Consider the following 18,086-nt stretch of genomic DNA (forward strand, 5'->3'; position numbering starts at 1 on the left):
TCCATGTTTACATTAAGAAATGTTAAATGCCCACATGACTTCAGAATTATAATATCTGTCCCATTAATCTGGCACCAACTATCAGATCTCACTTTAACTCAAACTAATAATTCATTTCACCTTGCCATGAGCATGCTGGCCAGTGTTCAGCCTCACTTAACAGGTAACACCACCAACTTGTACAGGTATGGGCATTTCCAAGCCCTCCCTGGTAACTATTTATGATTATCAATTTATGAGGTTACAAAGCGCTGTCCCATGACTTTTGACATGTCAGTATGTCTATGGGAAATGTAAATGTAAGTAAAGCTATGAGCCTAAAAGCACAAACCCCGGATTTGTCAGTGTAAGATTATTTATTTTATTTAATTAGAGAATTATTTGGATAAGATGGCCTTTTTATATATATATTGTACAATAGCAAACCTTTTAAAAGGCATTTTAAAAAGTTCAAAATGTACAGTTTTAAAAAAGAATCATAATAAATCGTATTTTAAATAGACCATGCGCATCCTTTTCTTTAATGAATGATTAAAGATTTATATTAAAATGCAAAAAAAAAATTACCTGTAAATTGGCCCAAAAGTGTTGAAGTTGTGCACCATAATGTGATGGATGTTTTTGAAGCCGTCCAGTTTCCAGAAGGTGTAGAGATTTCCGAGGCTGTTCTTCCACAGGCCCGGGATTTCACTGAAAGGCTTTACAGTGGAACTGTTTTCTGAGAACAGCTGCTCTCTTGATGTGGATAAACTCCCACTGTGGCATGCTCTCACCTGGCCTGGTACCTCCAGCATGGCCAGGGACTGAGCAACAGGGCTGCACCACACTCTCCACTTCACTGCCATCACTCACACTCCTCTGTTCTATCCCCCTCTCTGCTTCTCTGTCTCTCTGTCACTCTCAGGGACAGCTCTCCCACTCAGGGTGTCAGGGTTTTATATGCACCTCCTCTAACTGCTTAAACTCAAGGCTAAAATGTAAGTTTATCTACCAACATATATACGTATACATATACAGCTCTGGAAAAAATAAAGAGACCACTTCAGTTTCTGAATCAGTTTCTCTGATTTTGCTACATTTGAACATTGTTGTTTCATTCTATAAACTACGAACAACGTTTCTCCCAAATTCCAAATAAAATATTGTCATTTAGAGCATTTATTTTCAGAAAATGAGAAATGGCTGAAATAAAAAGATGCAGAGCTTTCAGACCTTTAAATAATGCAAAGAAAACAAGTTCATATTCATAAAGTTTTAAGAGTTTAGAAATCAATATTTGGTAAAATAACCCTGGTATTTAATCACAGTTTTCATGCACCTTGGCATGTTCTCCTCCACCAGTCTTACACACTGCTTTTGGATAACTTTATGCCACTACTGGTGCAAAAAAGAATTCAAGCAGTTCAGCTTGGTTTTTGATGGCTTGTGATCATCCATCTTCCTCTTGATTATATTGCAGAGGTTTTAAATTTGGTAAAAACAAAGAAACTCATCATTTTTAAGTGGTCTCTTATTTTTTTTCAGAGCTGTATATGTGTATGTAGTAATCAGTGACACACTTATCAACATTTTTAGTCTCCTTAAGAATGTTTTTTTTTTATTTATAAATTTGGTTAATCTCATCCCCAGATATCTAAACTGTCAAAAAAAAGATTCACAGTCTTTTGGAGAAACCTTTTCCAGGACATTCTCCATTACCTCTATAAACATAGAGGTAATAAACATCAATTACCTTTTTTGTGGTTTTCAGAAAAGTAGACAGAAAACATGGGTGTCCACATGATTAAGATGTTCTGCTGGGGATTTCAAATAGGCCGAAGTTGACTGTAGCAATGCCCATGTGTGAAAGAGAGATTATGTCAACCCAAAAGAACCCATGGTGATGTATGTCAGAGACACTTAAAAGCCAAGCTTACCGTTTTCACACTACACTAAAATAATAAAGTAGGATCTATCTTTAAGGAATGGGACTAACTGTTGTTGTCTTCAAGCTTTACTGTGTTGATGTTGGTGTACTGAAATGTTGATCAGGTAGATAAGGACAGACACAAGATTCTTGAAGCAGTGAGCAAATAGTTTAAGAAAGTTTGAGTACATAAATAGAATAACAACAGCTCTGACTTCTATATAATCACCACATACACTGCATACATTGCTTTTTTTTCATGAAAAAAGTGGATTAGATGGCACATATGAATACTAGAAGAGTGGCCTTGTGGGAGTTTTCTCTGTAAGCAGCTGTGTGTAGGCAGAAGAGGCCACAGGAGTGAGGGTCAGAGTGAGCTGCAGAGAGGCACTCAGCCTTGTATGGGTGCTCGATGACTGCAGACGTACTAAAGCGCGCACACAAGAACTCAAGGACAGCATTAGATAAGAGAGATGGGATGGCAAAACACATTAAAGAGACTATAAAAACATCAGGGAGCGGGTCATCTGCATACGTGTACATAGGTATAAATTTGGGATGTTCCAATCACTTTTTTTGCCTCATTCTGAGTCATTTGATTAAGGGTCGCAATTAGATACTTTGGCAATGCAGTAAAAAAAATAAATAAATAAATAAATAATAAAGAGAAAGAAAACAAGTTGTCTGTTAAGGATTTTTAGATTATTTTTTCATTATTAATAAAACAATGAATTTTTTTTTAATTTTATCATAAAACCTACACTTCTTAAAGGATAATTATATACTAATTATATCACATTACATTACATAGCATTTATCGGACACTTTTATCGAAAGCGATAATGTTGTAAATAAGAAATACAGGACATTTTTCAACAGGGTCTACAAGAGGCTAAGGGGGAATAGCAGGATAGAGGAGGAAAGGATGAGGAGCAGGAAATGATGTAAGAAGTAGTTAGATGAGGTTAGAAGTAGTTATTAATAGAAACAATTGATAATAGTAGTATTCGTAGAAATAGTATTAATAGAAACAACATATTTAAGGCAATTGTTGGTTTACTTGAGACAAACAAAAATCATCAACACAAATATCAACTAGTGCACGCATGTGTAAACCATGTTTCCTACCAGATTTTCTTAAGCTTTTAATGGGTATTTAAATGTAAATGAAAAAATCAATGTTAGATTGGCAAAATTAAATATTTAATTAAGAATTGTATTGTTGTATTAATCACCACAAAATTAAATAATTATTATTTTTTTAATGTTGGTATTTCTCAGTATTGTTTGGAGAGGGGCGAAAATAATAGTACAGCTTTTTTTAAATGAGAATATTTTAATGTGCTGAGTTACTGAGTTTCACTGAGAGCTTTAATGGGAAAAATCAGATGTGTGCATGTGTGTGAAAAAAAGGGAGAGAGAAAGAGAGTGAGAAAGTGCCTGAGAGTCAACATGGTTTCAATTTGGAGGAAAATGAAGCGTAAATAAGACTCGCTTTCCCATCTCACAGCCACTCATGCTGTCTGAATGGTACACTCGCTCATAGAAATTTGATACATCAGCGATCCAGATCTTTTCCACCTGATTCTGATCTTTTGAAAATTGTGAGTGACAGTAGAAATGGAACAATAACTAAATATACTGAGCACCTTCAAATTAAGTCTTTAAATAACAGTGAAGTTTAATCTCAAAAGTCAAAAACATCAGTTATAAATAAACTGTACAATTTACTCTGCATTTATGCTTAACTTTACATTAAGTTGCAAAAATACAACATAAATATTCTATTTTTGATATCTAAAAAAGTTAATTTCAGTTTTTACAACAGAACATCAAGCCAGCATCAGTAGATAATTTCTTTAAAAGATCTCTATAAAGGCAAAGGTTACATGTAGAACTACATGTTTTATAGAGTGTTGATAAAAGCTTAAATCATTCTTCATATGGTCACGTTTCTTCACTATAATAGAGAAACTGCTGTATGTACTTTTGAAATAAGGTGGAAAAGCAGCAAATTTAAGGCACACGTATTTAAAGCATGCCTCACAGAGGCTTGAGGAGTTTAATAAGTGTCTCTAGCTTCATGGCAGTGTTCAGGTCTCCCTGTACTCTCAGTCGGCCACTGCTGTACGCAGAAAACGGCTGCAGGCTGCCCTGGAACAAGGCCATCAAGTCCTGCTCACTCATGCTTAGAGAGACGTCAGGCTGTCTTGCTTCACCCACACCACATGCTCCACCATCTACATGTGAAGAGAAAGACAATAAATATACAAAAACATATTATTTATATTGGTTTCCATTCTTAGTATGCTAGTTTTGCCCAAACTAGAACCCATGTCATGTTAATATTTGCTATCTTTGTACATCGCAGCACTGATTACAGAGTTTAAATCAATTATGAATGGTATTATATTTTAAGAGCTGCATTGTGCATTTACTCTTGTTGTCTTCCTTTTACATTAAATGATCTAAAGTATCTAAAATATTTCAAATGTAACAAATACACAAAAACAGTCAAAGCTGAAAAAGATGTACATTTTCTTTGACGTTCTGTATAGCAATTTAGACCTAGTATTTTCCTGTGTGTTGAATGAGTCTCCAATAACTACCACAATTGTAGGAAATGTTTTATGTTTCTATTACACCATTTTATCAACCCTGTTCTGTACTACTTTTATTATAGATTTTTGGTAACACTCTACAATAAGGATACATGAATTAACTGTACATATTAGAGATGGTACGATAGATCGGCAGTGTATCGGTATCAGCAGATTTTTAGCCAAAATACGGTATCAGCGAACGGCCGATATTCCTTTGATTTTAGCCGATCTGATTCAGGAGTTTCGGGTTAAGCAGTTAATCAGAGCTGTGTGTGGATGGCTGGAGAAACTGCTCGCTCACAAGAAGCTGCAGTTCCTCATCCAACCACTAGCCGGAGCTGCAGCAGCAGCACAAGCCCCGCTCTCTCTTCACTCAGTCACAGAGCTACAACCCAGCCACGGGCTACAGGCAAAGAGCGTCTGGAGTCTGGAGCATTTTTACTGTTTCTGCAGTTCATGTGTAAGACTAATGCGCCTCACAGTGAAAAGAAAAAGCTACAGCTAACCTCAGGAGCGGTTGCAGAGCTGGGTTAGTTCACAAGCTCAGCAGCAAACAGCCGCATCAGTCATGAAGGATTTTTAGCCCAATCTAAGCTCTAGCTGGAAGATCAACAGCTCTAGATTACTGTTGTTCTTAATAAAATAATATATTATTAGTTATATATTAACAGTAAATATGACCTATTTTAAAACAGGCTGTAGGTGGCTGATGTTGGGATACATTCCTGTGGTATTAGCATATAAATATAAAACTTCTGGTGTCTTATAACTATTTACACATAACTTATATCTATCCTGAAAAGCATTTATTTTGGTCAGTAAAACTTTTTTGTTTATTTACTATCAGTGTAAATTACCAGTGTTTGCTTAGGTGTGGATGTAATATGTAAGGGGAATCTGTACCAGGTTTGCCTGGCACCTGTGTGGCATCAATGTGGCATTTGGCCCCGCCCAAGATCGGTATCGGCGATCGGCCGATCAAGATGAAAGACGATCGGAATCGGCCCCAAAAACACTGATCGGTCCATCTCTAGTACTTATTTCAGAATATCTCAACTACTTACTAACAGACACTAATACTTTTGTTAAGTACTGTAAGTACTATTAATTGATGTACACTTATTGTAGAGTGTTACCAATTCCATCCATCCATGCATCCATCAATTCATCCACCTTGGACTGGACTTCCTGCTGGTTGAAGTTTGCCATGACCCAACTAACCGCTATGTTTGTCCTTTGTCTCTCATTTCCTACTTCCTGCCTGTTTTCCATGTATCAAAATGCTGAGGTCCTGTTTTTATGCACCTAGTGCTTTTCTAACCAAGCTCTCAAATGAGCATGTGCACATGCACGGGTCTGCTTAGCCTGAATGGATCTTAAACCAGTGTAATCACATTTTGCAGTGTCCTGCACTCACTCTCCTTTACCTAGTAACTAGTTTTATACAAGCTATATATGAACAGATGTCTTACTGTTCTTTCGGGTGGTCCCAATTCCAGTAATTTTTTTGGGGCTTTTTGTTTGACTCTGCCAAGACCTCAGACCTGAATTGACCTAAACTACATTTTTTTTTATCTAAATTGAACTGAACTAAAACTACTGCCTTTGACTGTCATGTAAAAAAGGCAAGATCATATTTAAACGTTAACACCAGTTGAAAACAAGGCCGCACATTCTAAATGCAATATTTAAAGGATAAAAAACAGAGTGCTCTAAAATACATAATCACTTACTTTGAGTAAGATCCACATAGTAGTAGCTGCTGGTCTGGCCACTACTGTTGCTGATGTGGAACTGAAAGCAGGCTCCTACCTGCCTGACCAAATCTTCAGACAGCACCAGACTGACTGCCGCCAGCAGCTCCTCTGCCTTGCTGCTCCCTGTGGATACTGGAGCCCCCGTGTTCATCTCATCAGTGAAGTTCACCGTATCTGTATCCAAAAAAAATACACAGGCTTTTTTTTTATAACAGGCTGAAGTAAAACCTGACCTAACTGTACAGTCAGTAAGAAAATGACAGACAGAGAAAATGAATGACCAGTAAAAAGTACCTTTAACAGGTTGGGGGCCTGGTGTATTTTGCCCGAGAAAATGCATGGCAAGCTGTTGGATTGGTCCTGCAAGGCCTTCCAGGCCAGGGACCGAGGGGGGCATGATGAAGGACCCTGAGTTAGGCTCCTCTGGAGCCTGGAGCACACTCTCCAGGGTCAGCTCCACTCTATCTACCTCCAGTCCCCATGGCTTTGTCAGCTCATTTATGTCCATCTGCACATCGTTGAAGAACAAAGAAGAATTAGTTACACTTTTGTTTCGGGTGAAACCTTGATTTGAAGAAGTTTTCATTTTTGACTAATATTTTAAATCAAAAATTGATTTAGGTGTTGGATCACTGTGCTAAAATTTCTCCTTTGTATTATTAAAGTAAATGCATTGATAGGCCTGTAGACATAAAATTATATTTCTACATAAAGCTAATCCATATAGATTATAATCCAATTCCTACATTTTACAAACGTTTATATCCAGCACCGGCAGAGACATATACAAATTAAATCAGATATACCCCAAAATTAAAGTATCAGTGTACTCCTATAATTTCTGTTTAATATTAATATGCTATTTAGAAATGTAAACTCTACATTATGGCTGGACAGTCAATTGAAAATGTATCAAAACCAACATTCATAACCTTTAACCAACTTAATATTGATCACAGGCCTGTCACAATATACAATTAAATATATCGTCAAAGAAATTTGAGATAAATTATGTTATTGTCATTTTAAAAAAAAAACTAAATGCCACATAGAAAACAATAATATCAAATCAATTACACCCTTTTAAAGATAACTACATTTTAAGTAACCATAGTTTGGGGAAATATAGATTTTTCTTCATCTACTACAGTCCACACTGTGTGTATGGAGTCACAGTTATTGAAGCAGTTATCTAAGGTCTCAAAACACATTAATTAACTGATGCCGAATTTACTAATAACACAAAGTGGGAAACATGATCTTAAATTATCTTAAGCATTAACCTAATGTCTAAATGTGTTACTTTATTCTACTTTACTTTAGAACCCAGAACAGGTTTAGATATTATATTTAAAAATAATATACATACAGAAAATATACAATATATTATAAGTATATAAGTATTTTCACTCACCCCAAGATGTTCACCTAGTTTGACTCTCTCTGTCTGAATCTCCCTCACAGTCTTTTTGCCCAGACTCTGGGTCATGGCGTTCTGTGCTGTGAGGCGTGTGGACGCATTCAGGTCCTGCACAGCCACCACGGACATCACTGGATTCCAGATTCGGAACTGGATGTCAGCTCCTATGGACACCAGCCCACCATCTTTAGTGGTCACCTATCAGAGCAGATCAGAAAAAGAAGAGTAAACCTCTATTAGAATACTAGAATCATTTAAATGAGCTGTACATCACTGCTGGAAATGCTCATTCACAAAACCTTTGCAACAAGGTCACAGTTTGTTATAGGTCATGACAAGTTTAGGAATAACATTTAGTGTACAGTAGTCAGACGTTTGGACACACCTTTTCTCATTCAATGCATTTTCTTTCTTTCTTTTTTTCTTTCAATCATTCATTCTTTCATTCATTCATTTATTTGTTTGTTAATGACCAGTTGGTGTCAACAACAAGTTGGTGGAATTTTCGTCCGGCACAGAATAATAAAACCTGCTCACATCTCCGTGTGAAAGCGAACAACGACAAAATGGACAATAAATAGACAAAAACATACAGAAAATTCAGTTTATAATCTGGTTTAGTTAACACACAGGAGTTGGGAAGAAACTATTTTTCAGTCTGAGTGATACTGTTGGCAGTGACCTGTATTGTTTTCCAGAAAATATGAATGTAAATGAGCGATGATATTCAAGAGTGAGAGGGACCCAAAAGTTTTTTTTTACTACTCTTTATGTAATACGTCTGTAATACAACGTGCCAGTGAATGTGAGTGAGGGTGTGGCCTGCGATTTTTGATGATTTGTCTATAATACTTTGTAGTTTTTTGTGTGAATAGTTATCCAAATTTCTATACCACATTGTTATGGATGAGGTAAGTATGCTTTGAATGACATTGAATGACAAACTAAAGAAGGATATTGTACCTAGCCTAATTGTTAAACAAAACAGAATAGTTTTTATTCTTCTAAGTAGCTAAATGTAGCTTTCAGGCGAGATCTGAACACTCTTGGTATTTTCTCAGTGTCTTCATGAGGTAGAGTCACCTGAAATAATTTTTTTCAGCATCTTGAAGAAGTTTCTGGAGGTACTGAACATTACTTGCTACTTTTCCTTCACACTGTGAAGCTCCAGCTTATCCCAAATCACCATCTCAGCTGGGTTTAGGTCAGGGGATTGTGGAAGATAAACTTTTTTTATTATTATTTACTGCCATATCCATATGTGTCCCTTAATGGTTTTTATATCAATATCATTAATATACAATGCAGAAAATAAAGAAAAACATTGAAGGTGTGTTTGTTTCTTTAGATTGGTACTGTATTTTATATGGGTGACATATATTCAATACCTTGCATGGTGGGATGTTGAAGGCCCTGGTTCTGAGGTCCACTCTCTGCCACTGATCAATCAATGGAAGCACCAGCACCACTCCTGGACCCTTAGGAGGTCTAATGCGCCCCAGTCGGAAAATAACGATCCTCTGATAGTTGGGAACTGTCTAAAGACACAATGTTCATTGACTGGTGTGTATTAAACGAATCAGACATAAATACAAAGTCTGGTGGAGCAGCAGAAATGACTTACTTTTAATGCGAACCACGCAGAGATGGGGAATGTAATGAGTGTGCAAACAAAAACCAAGAATATGACGATCAGATTGCAAATCCACGACAGTAATCCCTGGGTTTTATCAGTGAAGTCGTTGTCTTTAATTCTGGGCACGTAGTCGAAGGAGTGTCCGCTGCTGAACTGAGACTGTCCGTATGTTATCGGGGACGAGTACAAACCAGGAGTGCTGCCCGGATCACCCGCAGGAACAGCTTCATAGTGGAAACCTGGAGATTTCCTGAACATTCTCACTAACAGCTGTTTACATCAGTGTTAATAAACTCATATAAAACCAATACAGCTAATCCACTTCCATCTCAGACACAAACAAACACTCGCTTCCGTGTTCTATAACGGAGATCCCACAGCTCCAACAGCGTCATCTACAGAACAGGAAGAGAAACACAGGCACGACCACTGTGACATAGACTCACACTGCCATCTGCTGTATACCCATCACATAACATACAGACAAAGAAACTAGGAAATACAGCTCTGAGATAAAATGAGATCACTTAAAAATGATGAGTTTTTTTATTTTACCAAATTAAAAACATCTGGAATATTTAAGAGGAAGATGGATCATCAAACCAAGCTGAACGGCTTGAATTTTTGCACCAGGAGTGGCATAACGTTATTCAAAAGCACCGTGTAAGACTGGTGGAGAAGAACATGCCAAATGCATTAAAACTGTGATTTAAAACCAGGGTTATTACACCAAATATTGATTTCTGAACTCTTAAAACTTTATGATTATGAACCTGTTTTCTTTGCATTATTTGAGGTCTGGAAGTTCTACATATTTTTTTGTTATTTAAGCCATTTCTCATTTTCTGCAAATAAATGCTCTAAATTACAATATTATTATTTGAAATGTGGGAGAAATGTTGTCTGTAGTTTATAGAATAAAACAACAATGTTAATTTTACTCAAACATATACCTATAAATAGCAAAATCAGAGAAACTGATTCAGAAACTGAAGTGATCTCCAGAGCTGTATATCTGTGTCTGAAACGTTAGAGTGGCAGCATACTCTGCAGAGATGTAGAGTAAAGAAATAGAACTACTTCATGACTGCACTTAAATACTAAAATAATGTATATGTACTGTACTGGCAAATTATTTTTCTCCTACTTCCACTTTTACTTCACTAAATATTTTCAAACAGTTTAATACATTTACTCTTGTGCATTTTTATGTGGTGTATCGTTACTCGTTACAATAAAAAAAAATGTTACAAACCCAAATACATATAGATGCTCTACACTGTGGTTTGATGAAGCTCCTCATCATGGAGCGAATTAAGCAATCAAGCTGTCTTATAAGAATACCTTTTATGCTAAGAGCGCGTTTTTACGCATTTGGTGCGTTTTTACACTACACTACACTACACCTACACTGACCCTCCTTTGCAAGCTGATTGGCTGTTTCTCCTGAAAGGCGGGACTTTCTCCTTGAACCGGCTCCACGATTGGTTAAGAGACACAGAGCGGTCAGTGCCCTGTCTCCTCAATAATATATGTTTTTTTATTTTAATATAATACGGGACATTTACGGGAAAATAATAATACGGGAGGACGGCGGGAAAAAGGAGTAAAATACGGTAGTTTCCCGGCCAAAACGGGAGACTTGACAGGTATGTTTACGCATATAGTGCACGGCGCGCGCTTTTACGCATCTGTTGCGTTTTTACGCACGGCGTGCGCTTTTACACATCTGGTGCGTTTTTACGCATGGCGCACGCTTTTACGCATCTGTTGTGTTTTACGCACGGCGCACATTTTACGCACGGCGCGCGTGTTTACGCATGTGGTGTGTTTTTACGCATATGGTGCACGGCGCGCGCGCAGCACGGCGCGTAGCTGAATGTATTAAACCTAAACGAACACTTCAATCAAATAATGTTTAAAAAAACACATTGATTTGCTTGTTACTACATTAAATGTCGGTTTCAGATTTAGAGCATAGATAATTACCTAATTTTGGTTTAAATCCAAGTCAGATTCTGGCTTGGATCACACCCAGGCCAAGTGCCCCATGCCGAGCCTGAGCTCCTCATGCCCGACTCCGGCTTAAATTTGCGTTTCAACTGATGATTATTACTTTCCTTTCAAAATGCGGTGTACTCCAATTTAGACGAGAAAAGGGAATGCTGTCGTCCTAAAGAGATAGGGAACTGGGGGCGGGAGTGTTACAATGTTTTGCATCAACCAATTAAGTATCGGCTCTTGACCGTCAATCACAATTTGCGTTTCATCTGGAATAATCACATGACCCCTCGCGCGAACAGTACCAGCTGTGGATTATCAGTAAAGTAAAGTTTTGTTTGTTTTTGGAGGTGAGTAGAATAGGTATATATAGAATAAGTATAAAAGCAACCTGGTCGTTGTGGCCGATTAGTGAAGTAGATAGAAAGAAGCACTGAGTACGTGTTTGAGTCGACGGATATAGTTAACAGCGTTATTGCTGTATTTCTCAACCCTGCCTAAAGGCGCAGTCATGAGTTTTTAGTGTTTCTTCTGCTTCTAGCACAGCTTATCCAACTAATCAGCTAAATAACAACATTGCTTTTTGTTCTCTCTCTTTTCTTTTTTCAGTTTCACAATGTGCAGTTTGCTGGTCAGATTGTATTACAGGCTCCACAAGTATTGTAAGAAAAACAAAGCTCACAAAACAATTTGAAATACCTAACTTTCTATATTTCTAAATTTCTATAACAAAGTGAAAATAAATAAATGAGATTTACCCTGTTTTAGTTACCATACAAAACTAATATCTATTATATGTCTAAAGTGTCATATTTACAAATTGGAACAATTTTTGGTTTTGAGAGGTTCAGCAAGATAAACCTTTTGAACATCAATTTGCTATTGGTCAAAAGATCAAGTTTTTGTCTCATTAAAAAGTACAGGTAACCTGAGATAGTCACAACTATATCACTTTAAACTGAAAATAAGTATCACAGACTCATCTCTCTCTATTCAACAATCTACTTCAAACAGAATTTTGCCCTAATAATCATATTGCTTGTGCAGGTTTTAGTGCCTAATGCTTCATATTGATGTGTTGGTTGCTTTAAGATTTGCCAGTTGCTGTGTCCGGTGCTGTAAGGTGTTCTGGTTAGCTGTTCCAGGTGCTGTACGATGTGCTGGTTGGTGTTCCAACTGCTTTAAAGTGAGCCGGTCAATGTGCCAACTGCTTCAAATTGTGCCAGTTTTTGCATATGCCAACTGTTTTAGAAGGAAGTAAGTTGTGGACCAGTTGAATAAAAATGTTTCAGTTGACATGTAAACTTGTTTAGGATGTTCCGGGTGGTGTACCCACTTGTTCAGGAAGTGTCAGGTGGTGTACCAACTGCTTTAGTAAATGGTGTTGGTGTGCCAGCTGCTTTAAAATGAGCTGGTGAATGTGCCAACAGCTGTAAGTTGTGCCGTTTGGTGCATGTGCCAACTGTTTTAGAAGTAGCTGGATGTTGTGCTAGCTGCTTAAAAATGTTCTAGTAGACGTCATATTTTATGCTGTAAGATGTGTTGGTTGGCAAGGCAGCTGGGGTTTGGGATGCAGAAAGACTGCACAGACTCTAAATAGAAGGTTTATGATTATGAAAGCATACTAAATTTACAAAATGCATTTTATTAATGGGTTAAAACGTTTTACTACCAATAAACATTTTTTTATTAGACAGTTTATGGAACCATGCTGCTGGGGATCCATTTTTAAATTCAAGTTCAATTGAATTGGGAAAGAGTTGTCATCATAAAATTGTATGAAACAATATCATACATTGTTATGGAAAGAATAAGTACAGTTTTTTTTTTCAGACAAGATCATAAATTTTATTTGAATTATTACAAAGAGGCATGTCTGTGAGCTTAGTAAAAATACTGTCTTTGGGTACAAAAACAAGAATTGCCCTACAGTTAAAAGCTTTTTTTAAAAATAAAGTTGTGTTATAAAAAGCACAGAAGGCAGTTAAGCATTTACTTTCATTGTCCCAGGATAGAAAGCGCTCTACCTAAATAAGATAATTCATATAATAAAGATGCATAAGATTGTTAGCAGTTAAGAAAACAAATTAAAAATACAAATAAGTCATGAATGGTGAAGAATGGTGTTCTTTTTAGGATTCAATTGAACTGATAGGCATTGCAGCTTTTCACTAGTAAAGCAGTGAGGGAAGGAAGCACCTACATGATGAATGCTTGTATTAATCAGTGTGGATAGCACTCTCTCTACAAACAAATCAGTTCTTGTGTTTTAGTTCTTGAACATGTCACAGAGTAGCTTCTCCATGGGGGTGTTCCCGATGGTTCTGTGAAAAAAGAGCAGCTCGATCCTCTCTGAGCTCACAAAGTGGAGGGAGGGGAGGAGCAGCAGTAGTCTTCCAAACCTGAGAAACACAGAAAATCTGATTAGGTTTTATGTTTGTATGTGGAAAATCATTATTACATAATCATAGTTACGTGCATAACATCTTGTGTGTGTGTGTGTGTGTGTGTGTGTGTGTGTGTGCATGCACTGTGCACATGCTCACCTTGCTGCCTGGCTTGCGTAGAGTGTGTGGATATGCTGAGCGAGCATTACTTGAGACTGGTCCTGCAGATTCTCAACCTGTTCAGGGTCTTTCAAGCCACGTGCCTCTGTTTTAGAGAGAGAGAAAAGAAGAATAAATACCAGATACAATTGCAAACATTACATTACTGTGTGTCTCATGAAAGAGAACTGACCTGGCTTGAAAAGAACAATGGCTTTCAAGCAGGCAAACTCAGTTGGGTCCACCTGCAGGGCTTTGAAGCGGCTGAAGACCTCCTGCAGGAGGCGGAGATCAGACGCGGAGGGGCTGCTCTTGCTTTGAGAGGGTGGAGAAAGGTCTGGCAGGGAGAGCAGGGGGCAGCTGTCCAGCGGCAGGGACCACTGGATGGCACAGAGGAGGAAAAGTTCACTCCAGGCCTCCTCTAGTAGAATCACCTAGACAGAAGAACAGAAAGAACAGAATTAGGTAAATCTGACTTATTTCCTTTCATTTTAGAACAACATCAGCACTTTTTTAGGCCCATAAACAATCCATACATTTCTGAAGGCTGTGCAGATTTTACACTGTGTATAATCTGAACATTGTTTCAGCCAGAGAATGCGTGATTGGCGCAGGCGTGCTAATTATATTATGGTGTTATTATAAAACCATATATTTCCTAAATGATACATTTTTGGTGGCAGAAAATATTGCTTTTTAATCTTTATTGAGCAATTTGGGCCATTTCTATTATTCTATTTGTGGGAGAAATGTTCCTTATGAATCACTGAAAATTAATCATTTCTTCTATTTGGCAGAATCAGTTATTTTCTTTACTATTATAAGGTGTTTTATTTAAAGGGCTTTAGTTAGTGAAGTTTATCAAGGTAAAAAGTAAAGAAAAGAAAGAAGAATTGTTTTTTGTTTTGTTTTTCTAAAAAGAATTGGTATGGCTCATTTGTTTAAAAAAACCTAAAAGAGAGCAATTTAGCAAAATTGTCCAAAATAGTTACATTGATTTCTTATGACACCAGTGTTGTAAACCTATACATTTCTTTGAGAACATATGATGAACAGTTTGTTCCTTATAATTAACTGCAACTCAACCATTTCTCCAATTTGGGAGAATCAGTTATTTTTGTTACTATTGTATGGTATTTAATTCATTTATTGCTTTAATTAATGAAGAAATGTAAGTCTAAATAAAGCAAATTTTAGTTTAATAAGGTAAAAAATAAAGAAAGGAAAGAATAACCAATTTCTGCTAAAAAGACAAAATGGTCAATGTGTGGTTGTTCATTGGAATGGCTCAAATTGTTAAAATCATTTAAAAGAGAGCTGGCAAAATTAGAGTTACAGTGTTTTCATATGACACCAGTGTTGTGCACCCCTACAGCTCTTTGAGAACATATAATGAACAGTTTGTACCTGGTCTCTGAAGGGCAGGTGGGAGAACACTGGCAGGTTTTTTGCCCATTTGACGGACATGAAGAGCAGGCGAGCTGAGGTCTCGTAAACACTCTCAGGACCAGAATACGAGTAGAGTGATGTGTTGCACTCTGGAGAGCTCCCCTCAGGCTCGTTGCTGGTTACGTCAATATTCTCATCCACTGCGAAAAGAGAGATAAAGATTATGAGAGGTTTAAATGAGGTCTAGTCATTTGTAATTAGGAGATTATTGAGAACTATAAATGCTATAAATAAGAGGTAAACAAAATATTACCATCTAAAACATAAATGCAATAATCTTAGCTTACTTCCTTAACATTTTAAATGTTTTTTCACAAGCACTCACATTCTATTCACAAAAAAATGTATCTTTTGTTTCTTTTATCTATCTAGCATTGCTCATTTAAATGCTTTTTCAGTCCATGTTCTCACCATCCTCAGGCTCCAGCTTGGCACAGGTCTCTGCAGTCATCAGACTGGCCATGAAGCGATGGCCGTTCTTGGGGCTGCTGCAGCGCTGGATTTGGCCAGAGGAGGTGATGCTGGAGCTGATGGTGGAGGCCAGGAGAGGCCTGCTGATCACAGAGCACGCAGAAGAGGAGGACGTGGGCTCCCGGGTGGTGGCCAGGTGCTCCTTCTCTGTGTCCACGTCCAGCGAATCCAGCCTGACCTGAGCTGTGCTGCGAGGTTGACGCTCGTTCTGGACAGCTGTAGGGAGATGGAGGTGGTCAGTTAGTGAGCGAGGGATCAGCTGAGAGGCAGTGATAAACACTGGAGGGGTCAGAGCTAAGGAAAGCTTTAGGGGGGAAAAGAAGGAATATTTAGACTCACCATCTTTGTTCATTCCAGCTTGAAGGCATTTCTTTAAGCGGCAAGCCTGGCACTGGTTCCGGTGGGCTTTGTCGACTGGACACATGCCTGTTCCAGCTTGGCACCTGCAAGAGATTGTAATATTTTATATATATTATATATTATATTATAGCAGGCCTGTCTTTGCATGAATGGTACAATGCTTAGTGTCCAATGATAAACATGTATCTTAAAAATTAGTAAGTACAGGAGAACAAAAACAACATTCTTAAATTTTTAAAGGACACATTTCAGAGCATTTCTATCTATTCATCGTGAATTTTGCTACATAATTTGAAGTATAGCCCCTGTATTCCAATTATCTACTAAACTAAAAATCAACAAAAAATGGAGATACATGTTTTTTTATTGGTCAGCAGTGATGGGTACGTTGTTGTCTCTCTCCTTACCTGTAGATAAGTCTGCGTCTCACGCTGCGCTTGAAGAAACCACTGCAGCCATTGCAGGCATAGATACCATAGTGTTTCCCACTGCTTGTGTCTGCACACACCTTACACAGCATGCCTGTGCTCAGGGTCTTCCCAGGAGCCGGACTTTTACCTGGACATAGAAAACACACATAGGACACACTTTAGCTTTACGAAGAATGCAAATTAATGAGGAATTATTTCCGTTATTCAAATTTTTAAACAGAATTTATTCACCCTTGTAGAATGCATTTATTTTAATGATCCTGCAATACTTAGCAACACAGAAAAAAACTGATTGAATCTCATTACAATTGTAAAAATTGTACGAGCAAAAACTGCAATCAGGTGAAAAAATATAGTAAATTTATCTGTACATCAATATATGTGCCGGCTCTTTTGTATAAAGTGATATAGAATAAAGTAAGACTGTGAAAGAACCTGTTGCTGTAGCAGTAAGTTTAGAGTTTTTAAACTCACCTCCTTGGCTGTCCTCTGTGGAGTTGCTCCTCGGGGAGTCTGTGGGTGATGAGGATGGCACCATGGAAATGTTTAAGATGGTATCCTCCATTAAATTCAGTCTGTGATAGAAGTCAACTTCTGAGTCGCGTCTCTCTGAAATCCTGAGGGATTCTGCTGCCCCAAAAACTCCCAAACACAAATGTTCTTTTTAGTTGAGCTGAGTTCAAATCGTTTTTCCGATGTTTTTTTTTCTTCTCCTCCTCTTGTATTTCAGTGCTGGTCAAGGTCTTCTTCCACTGCACTCTGTTTTGTTGTGTAGAAGCTGTTGTTGTTGTTGTTGCTGTTGAAGTAAAGTCCAGTGAAGTCTGTCACCTCCTCATCTTGCGTCTGGTGATGCTGAAGTGTGTGTGAGTCCCTGTCCAGTCTGGGCTCCCTAAAGGAAGACAAGGGGATTAGCAGCAAGCGCTGTGTAAGCAAATGCCTATTTGTCATCCTCTTAATCTTTACTGTCCATCTAGGGGTGGATCAATCAGTCACACTGTTCGGCATTAACCCCATCCAACAAGTGGAGAATAAAAGAATAAAGAAGGGGCTTTGGCTTTAGTTTGGACACACTGTCTCAGTTTTTCTGCCCTGTTGTTGGCCTTTTGTTCAACAAGTGGTGAGCATCTAAATTTGAGCTTTCACCGTTAGCCTTCAGAGATGTCTCAGGTGGGCAGGAGGAGGGGTGCATTTCTAATTATGTTTTCATTCAATCAATACCTTCAGCGCAGGTCAGCACCTGCTTTTGTTTGCACAGAGCTAAAAGTTTGGCAGGGTTTTGGCTGTTTTTGCCAGGAGTAAAAAAGCACAAAATGGAAATTGTTGGTCAGAATGCACCTGCTAATGGGGGATGAGGGATTATACAGTAGTTCTGCTGTCCGTTATTCATGTTATTCCCTTCTCTGAGTTTCAGAGTATTTCATCATTTTTAATCCACAATTTTGCCCTCCACTAATAATGAGTCATGTTGACTGGACCCAGTCCAAAAAACGACACAATACCGACGCT

At 37.8% G+C, this 18,086-nt stretch overlaps 3 protein-coding genes across 3 annotated transcripts in view; all 3 read right to left on the reverse strand.

Annotated features, from left to right (window-relative positions):
* LOC103021835 (cholesterol side-chain cleavage enzyme, mitochondrial) overlaps window positions 1-3,441 on the reverse strand; it is an 11,477-nt gene extending 8,036 nt beyond the window's left edge. The window contains exon 1 of the mRNA XM_022672194.2: window positions 568-3,441. Coding sequence (XP_022527915.1) covers window positions 568-845 — 278 coding nt within the window. The 5' untranslated portion in view covers window positions 846-3,441. The remainder of the gene's footprint in view (window positions 1-567) is intronic.
* A 121-nt stretch (window positions 3,442-3,562) lies between these two features.
* On the reverse strand, window positions 3,563-9,713 carry stoml1 (stomatin (EPB72)-like 1). The gene is made up of 6 exons (XM_007228243.4): window positions 9,311-9,713; window positions 9,075-9,224; window positions 7,681-7,884; window positions 6,561-6,774; window positions 6,243-6,440; window positions 3,563-4,146 (listed from the first exon to the last, which is right to left on the reverse strand). The coding sequence occupies exons 1-6, from the start codon at window positions 9,578-9,580 to the stop codon at window positions 3,950-3,952; spliced, it is 1,233 nt and encodes a 410-aa protein (XP_007228305.3). The 5' UTR covers window positions 9,581-9,713; the 3' UTR covers window positions 3,563-3,949.
* Window positions 9,714-13,143: 3,430 nt separating this feature from the next.
* On the reverse strand, window positions 13,144-17,471 carry nr2e3 (nuclear receptor subfamily 2, group E, member 3). The gene is made up of 8 exons (XM_007228242.4): window positions 17,055-17,471; window positions 16,557-16,707; window positions 16,129-16,232; window positions 15,730-16,005; window positions 15,277-15,458; window positions 14,063-14,303; window positions 13,870-13,975; window positions 13,144-13,725 (listed from the first exon to the last, which is right to left on the reverse strand). Exons 1-8 carry the CDS (start codon window positions 17,143-17,145, stop codon window positions 13,593-13,595), a joined length of 1,284 nt encoding a protein of 427 aa, XP_007228304.1. The 5' UTR covers window positions 17,146-17,471; the 3' UTR covers window positions 13,144-13,592.
* Window positions 17,472-18,086: the final 615 nt, after the last annotated feature.

This window comes from Astyanax mexicanus, chromosome 2 (genome assembly GCF_023375975.1).
Source record: "Astyanax mexicanus isolate ESR-SI-001 chromosome 2, AstMex3_surface, whole genome shotgun sequence".
NCBI lineage: Eukaryota > Metazoa > Chordata > Actinopteri > Characiformes > Acestrorhamphidae > Astyanax > Astyanax mexicanus.

Coding starts and splice junctions, on each gene's coding strand:
- stoml1 (XM_007228243.4), bottom strand. CDS start 9,580: ATGTTCAGGAAATCTCCAGGTTTCCACTATGAAGCTGTTCCTGCGGGT. Junction 6,775..7,680: donor AACTAGGTGAACATCTTGGG/GTGAGTGAAAAT, acceptor AACGATGTGCAG/ATGGACATAAATGAGCTGAC. Junction 4,147..6,242: donor CTATGTGGATCTTACTCAAA/GTAAGTGATTAT, acceptor CTTCACATGTAG/ATGGTGGAGCATGTGGTGTG.
- nr2e3 (XM_007228242.4), bottom strand. CDS start 17,145: ATGGAGGATACCATCTTAAACATTTCCATGGTGCCATCCTCATCACCC. Junction 16,708..17,054: donor CACAGAGGACAGCCAAGGAG/GTGAGTTTAAAA, acceptor TTCTATGTCCAG/GTAAAAGTCCGGCTCCTGGG. Junction 15,459..15,729: donor CAAGCTGGAGCCTGAGGATG/GTGAGAACATGG, acceptor CTCTTTTCGCAG/TGGATGAGAATATTGACGTA.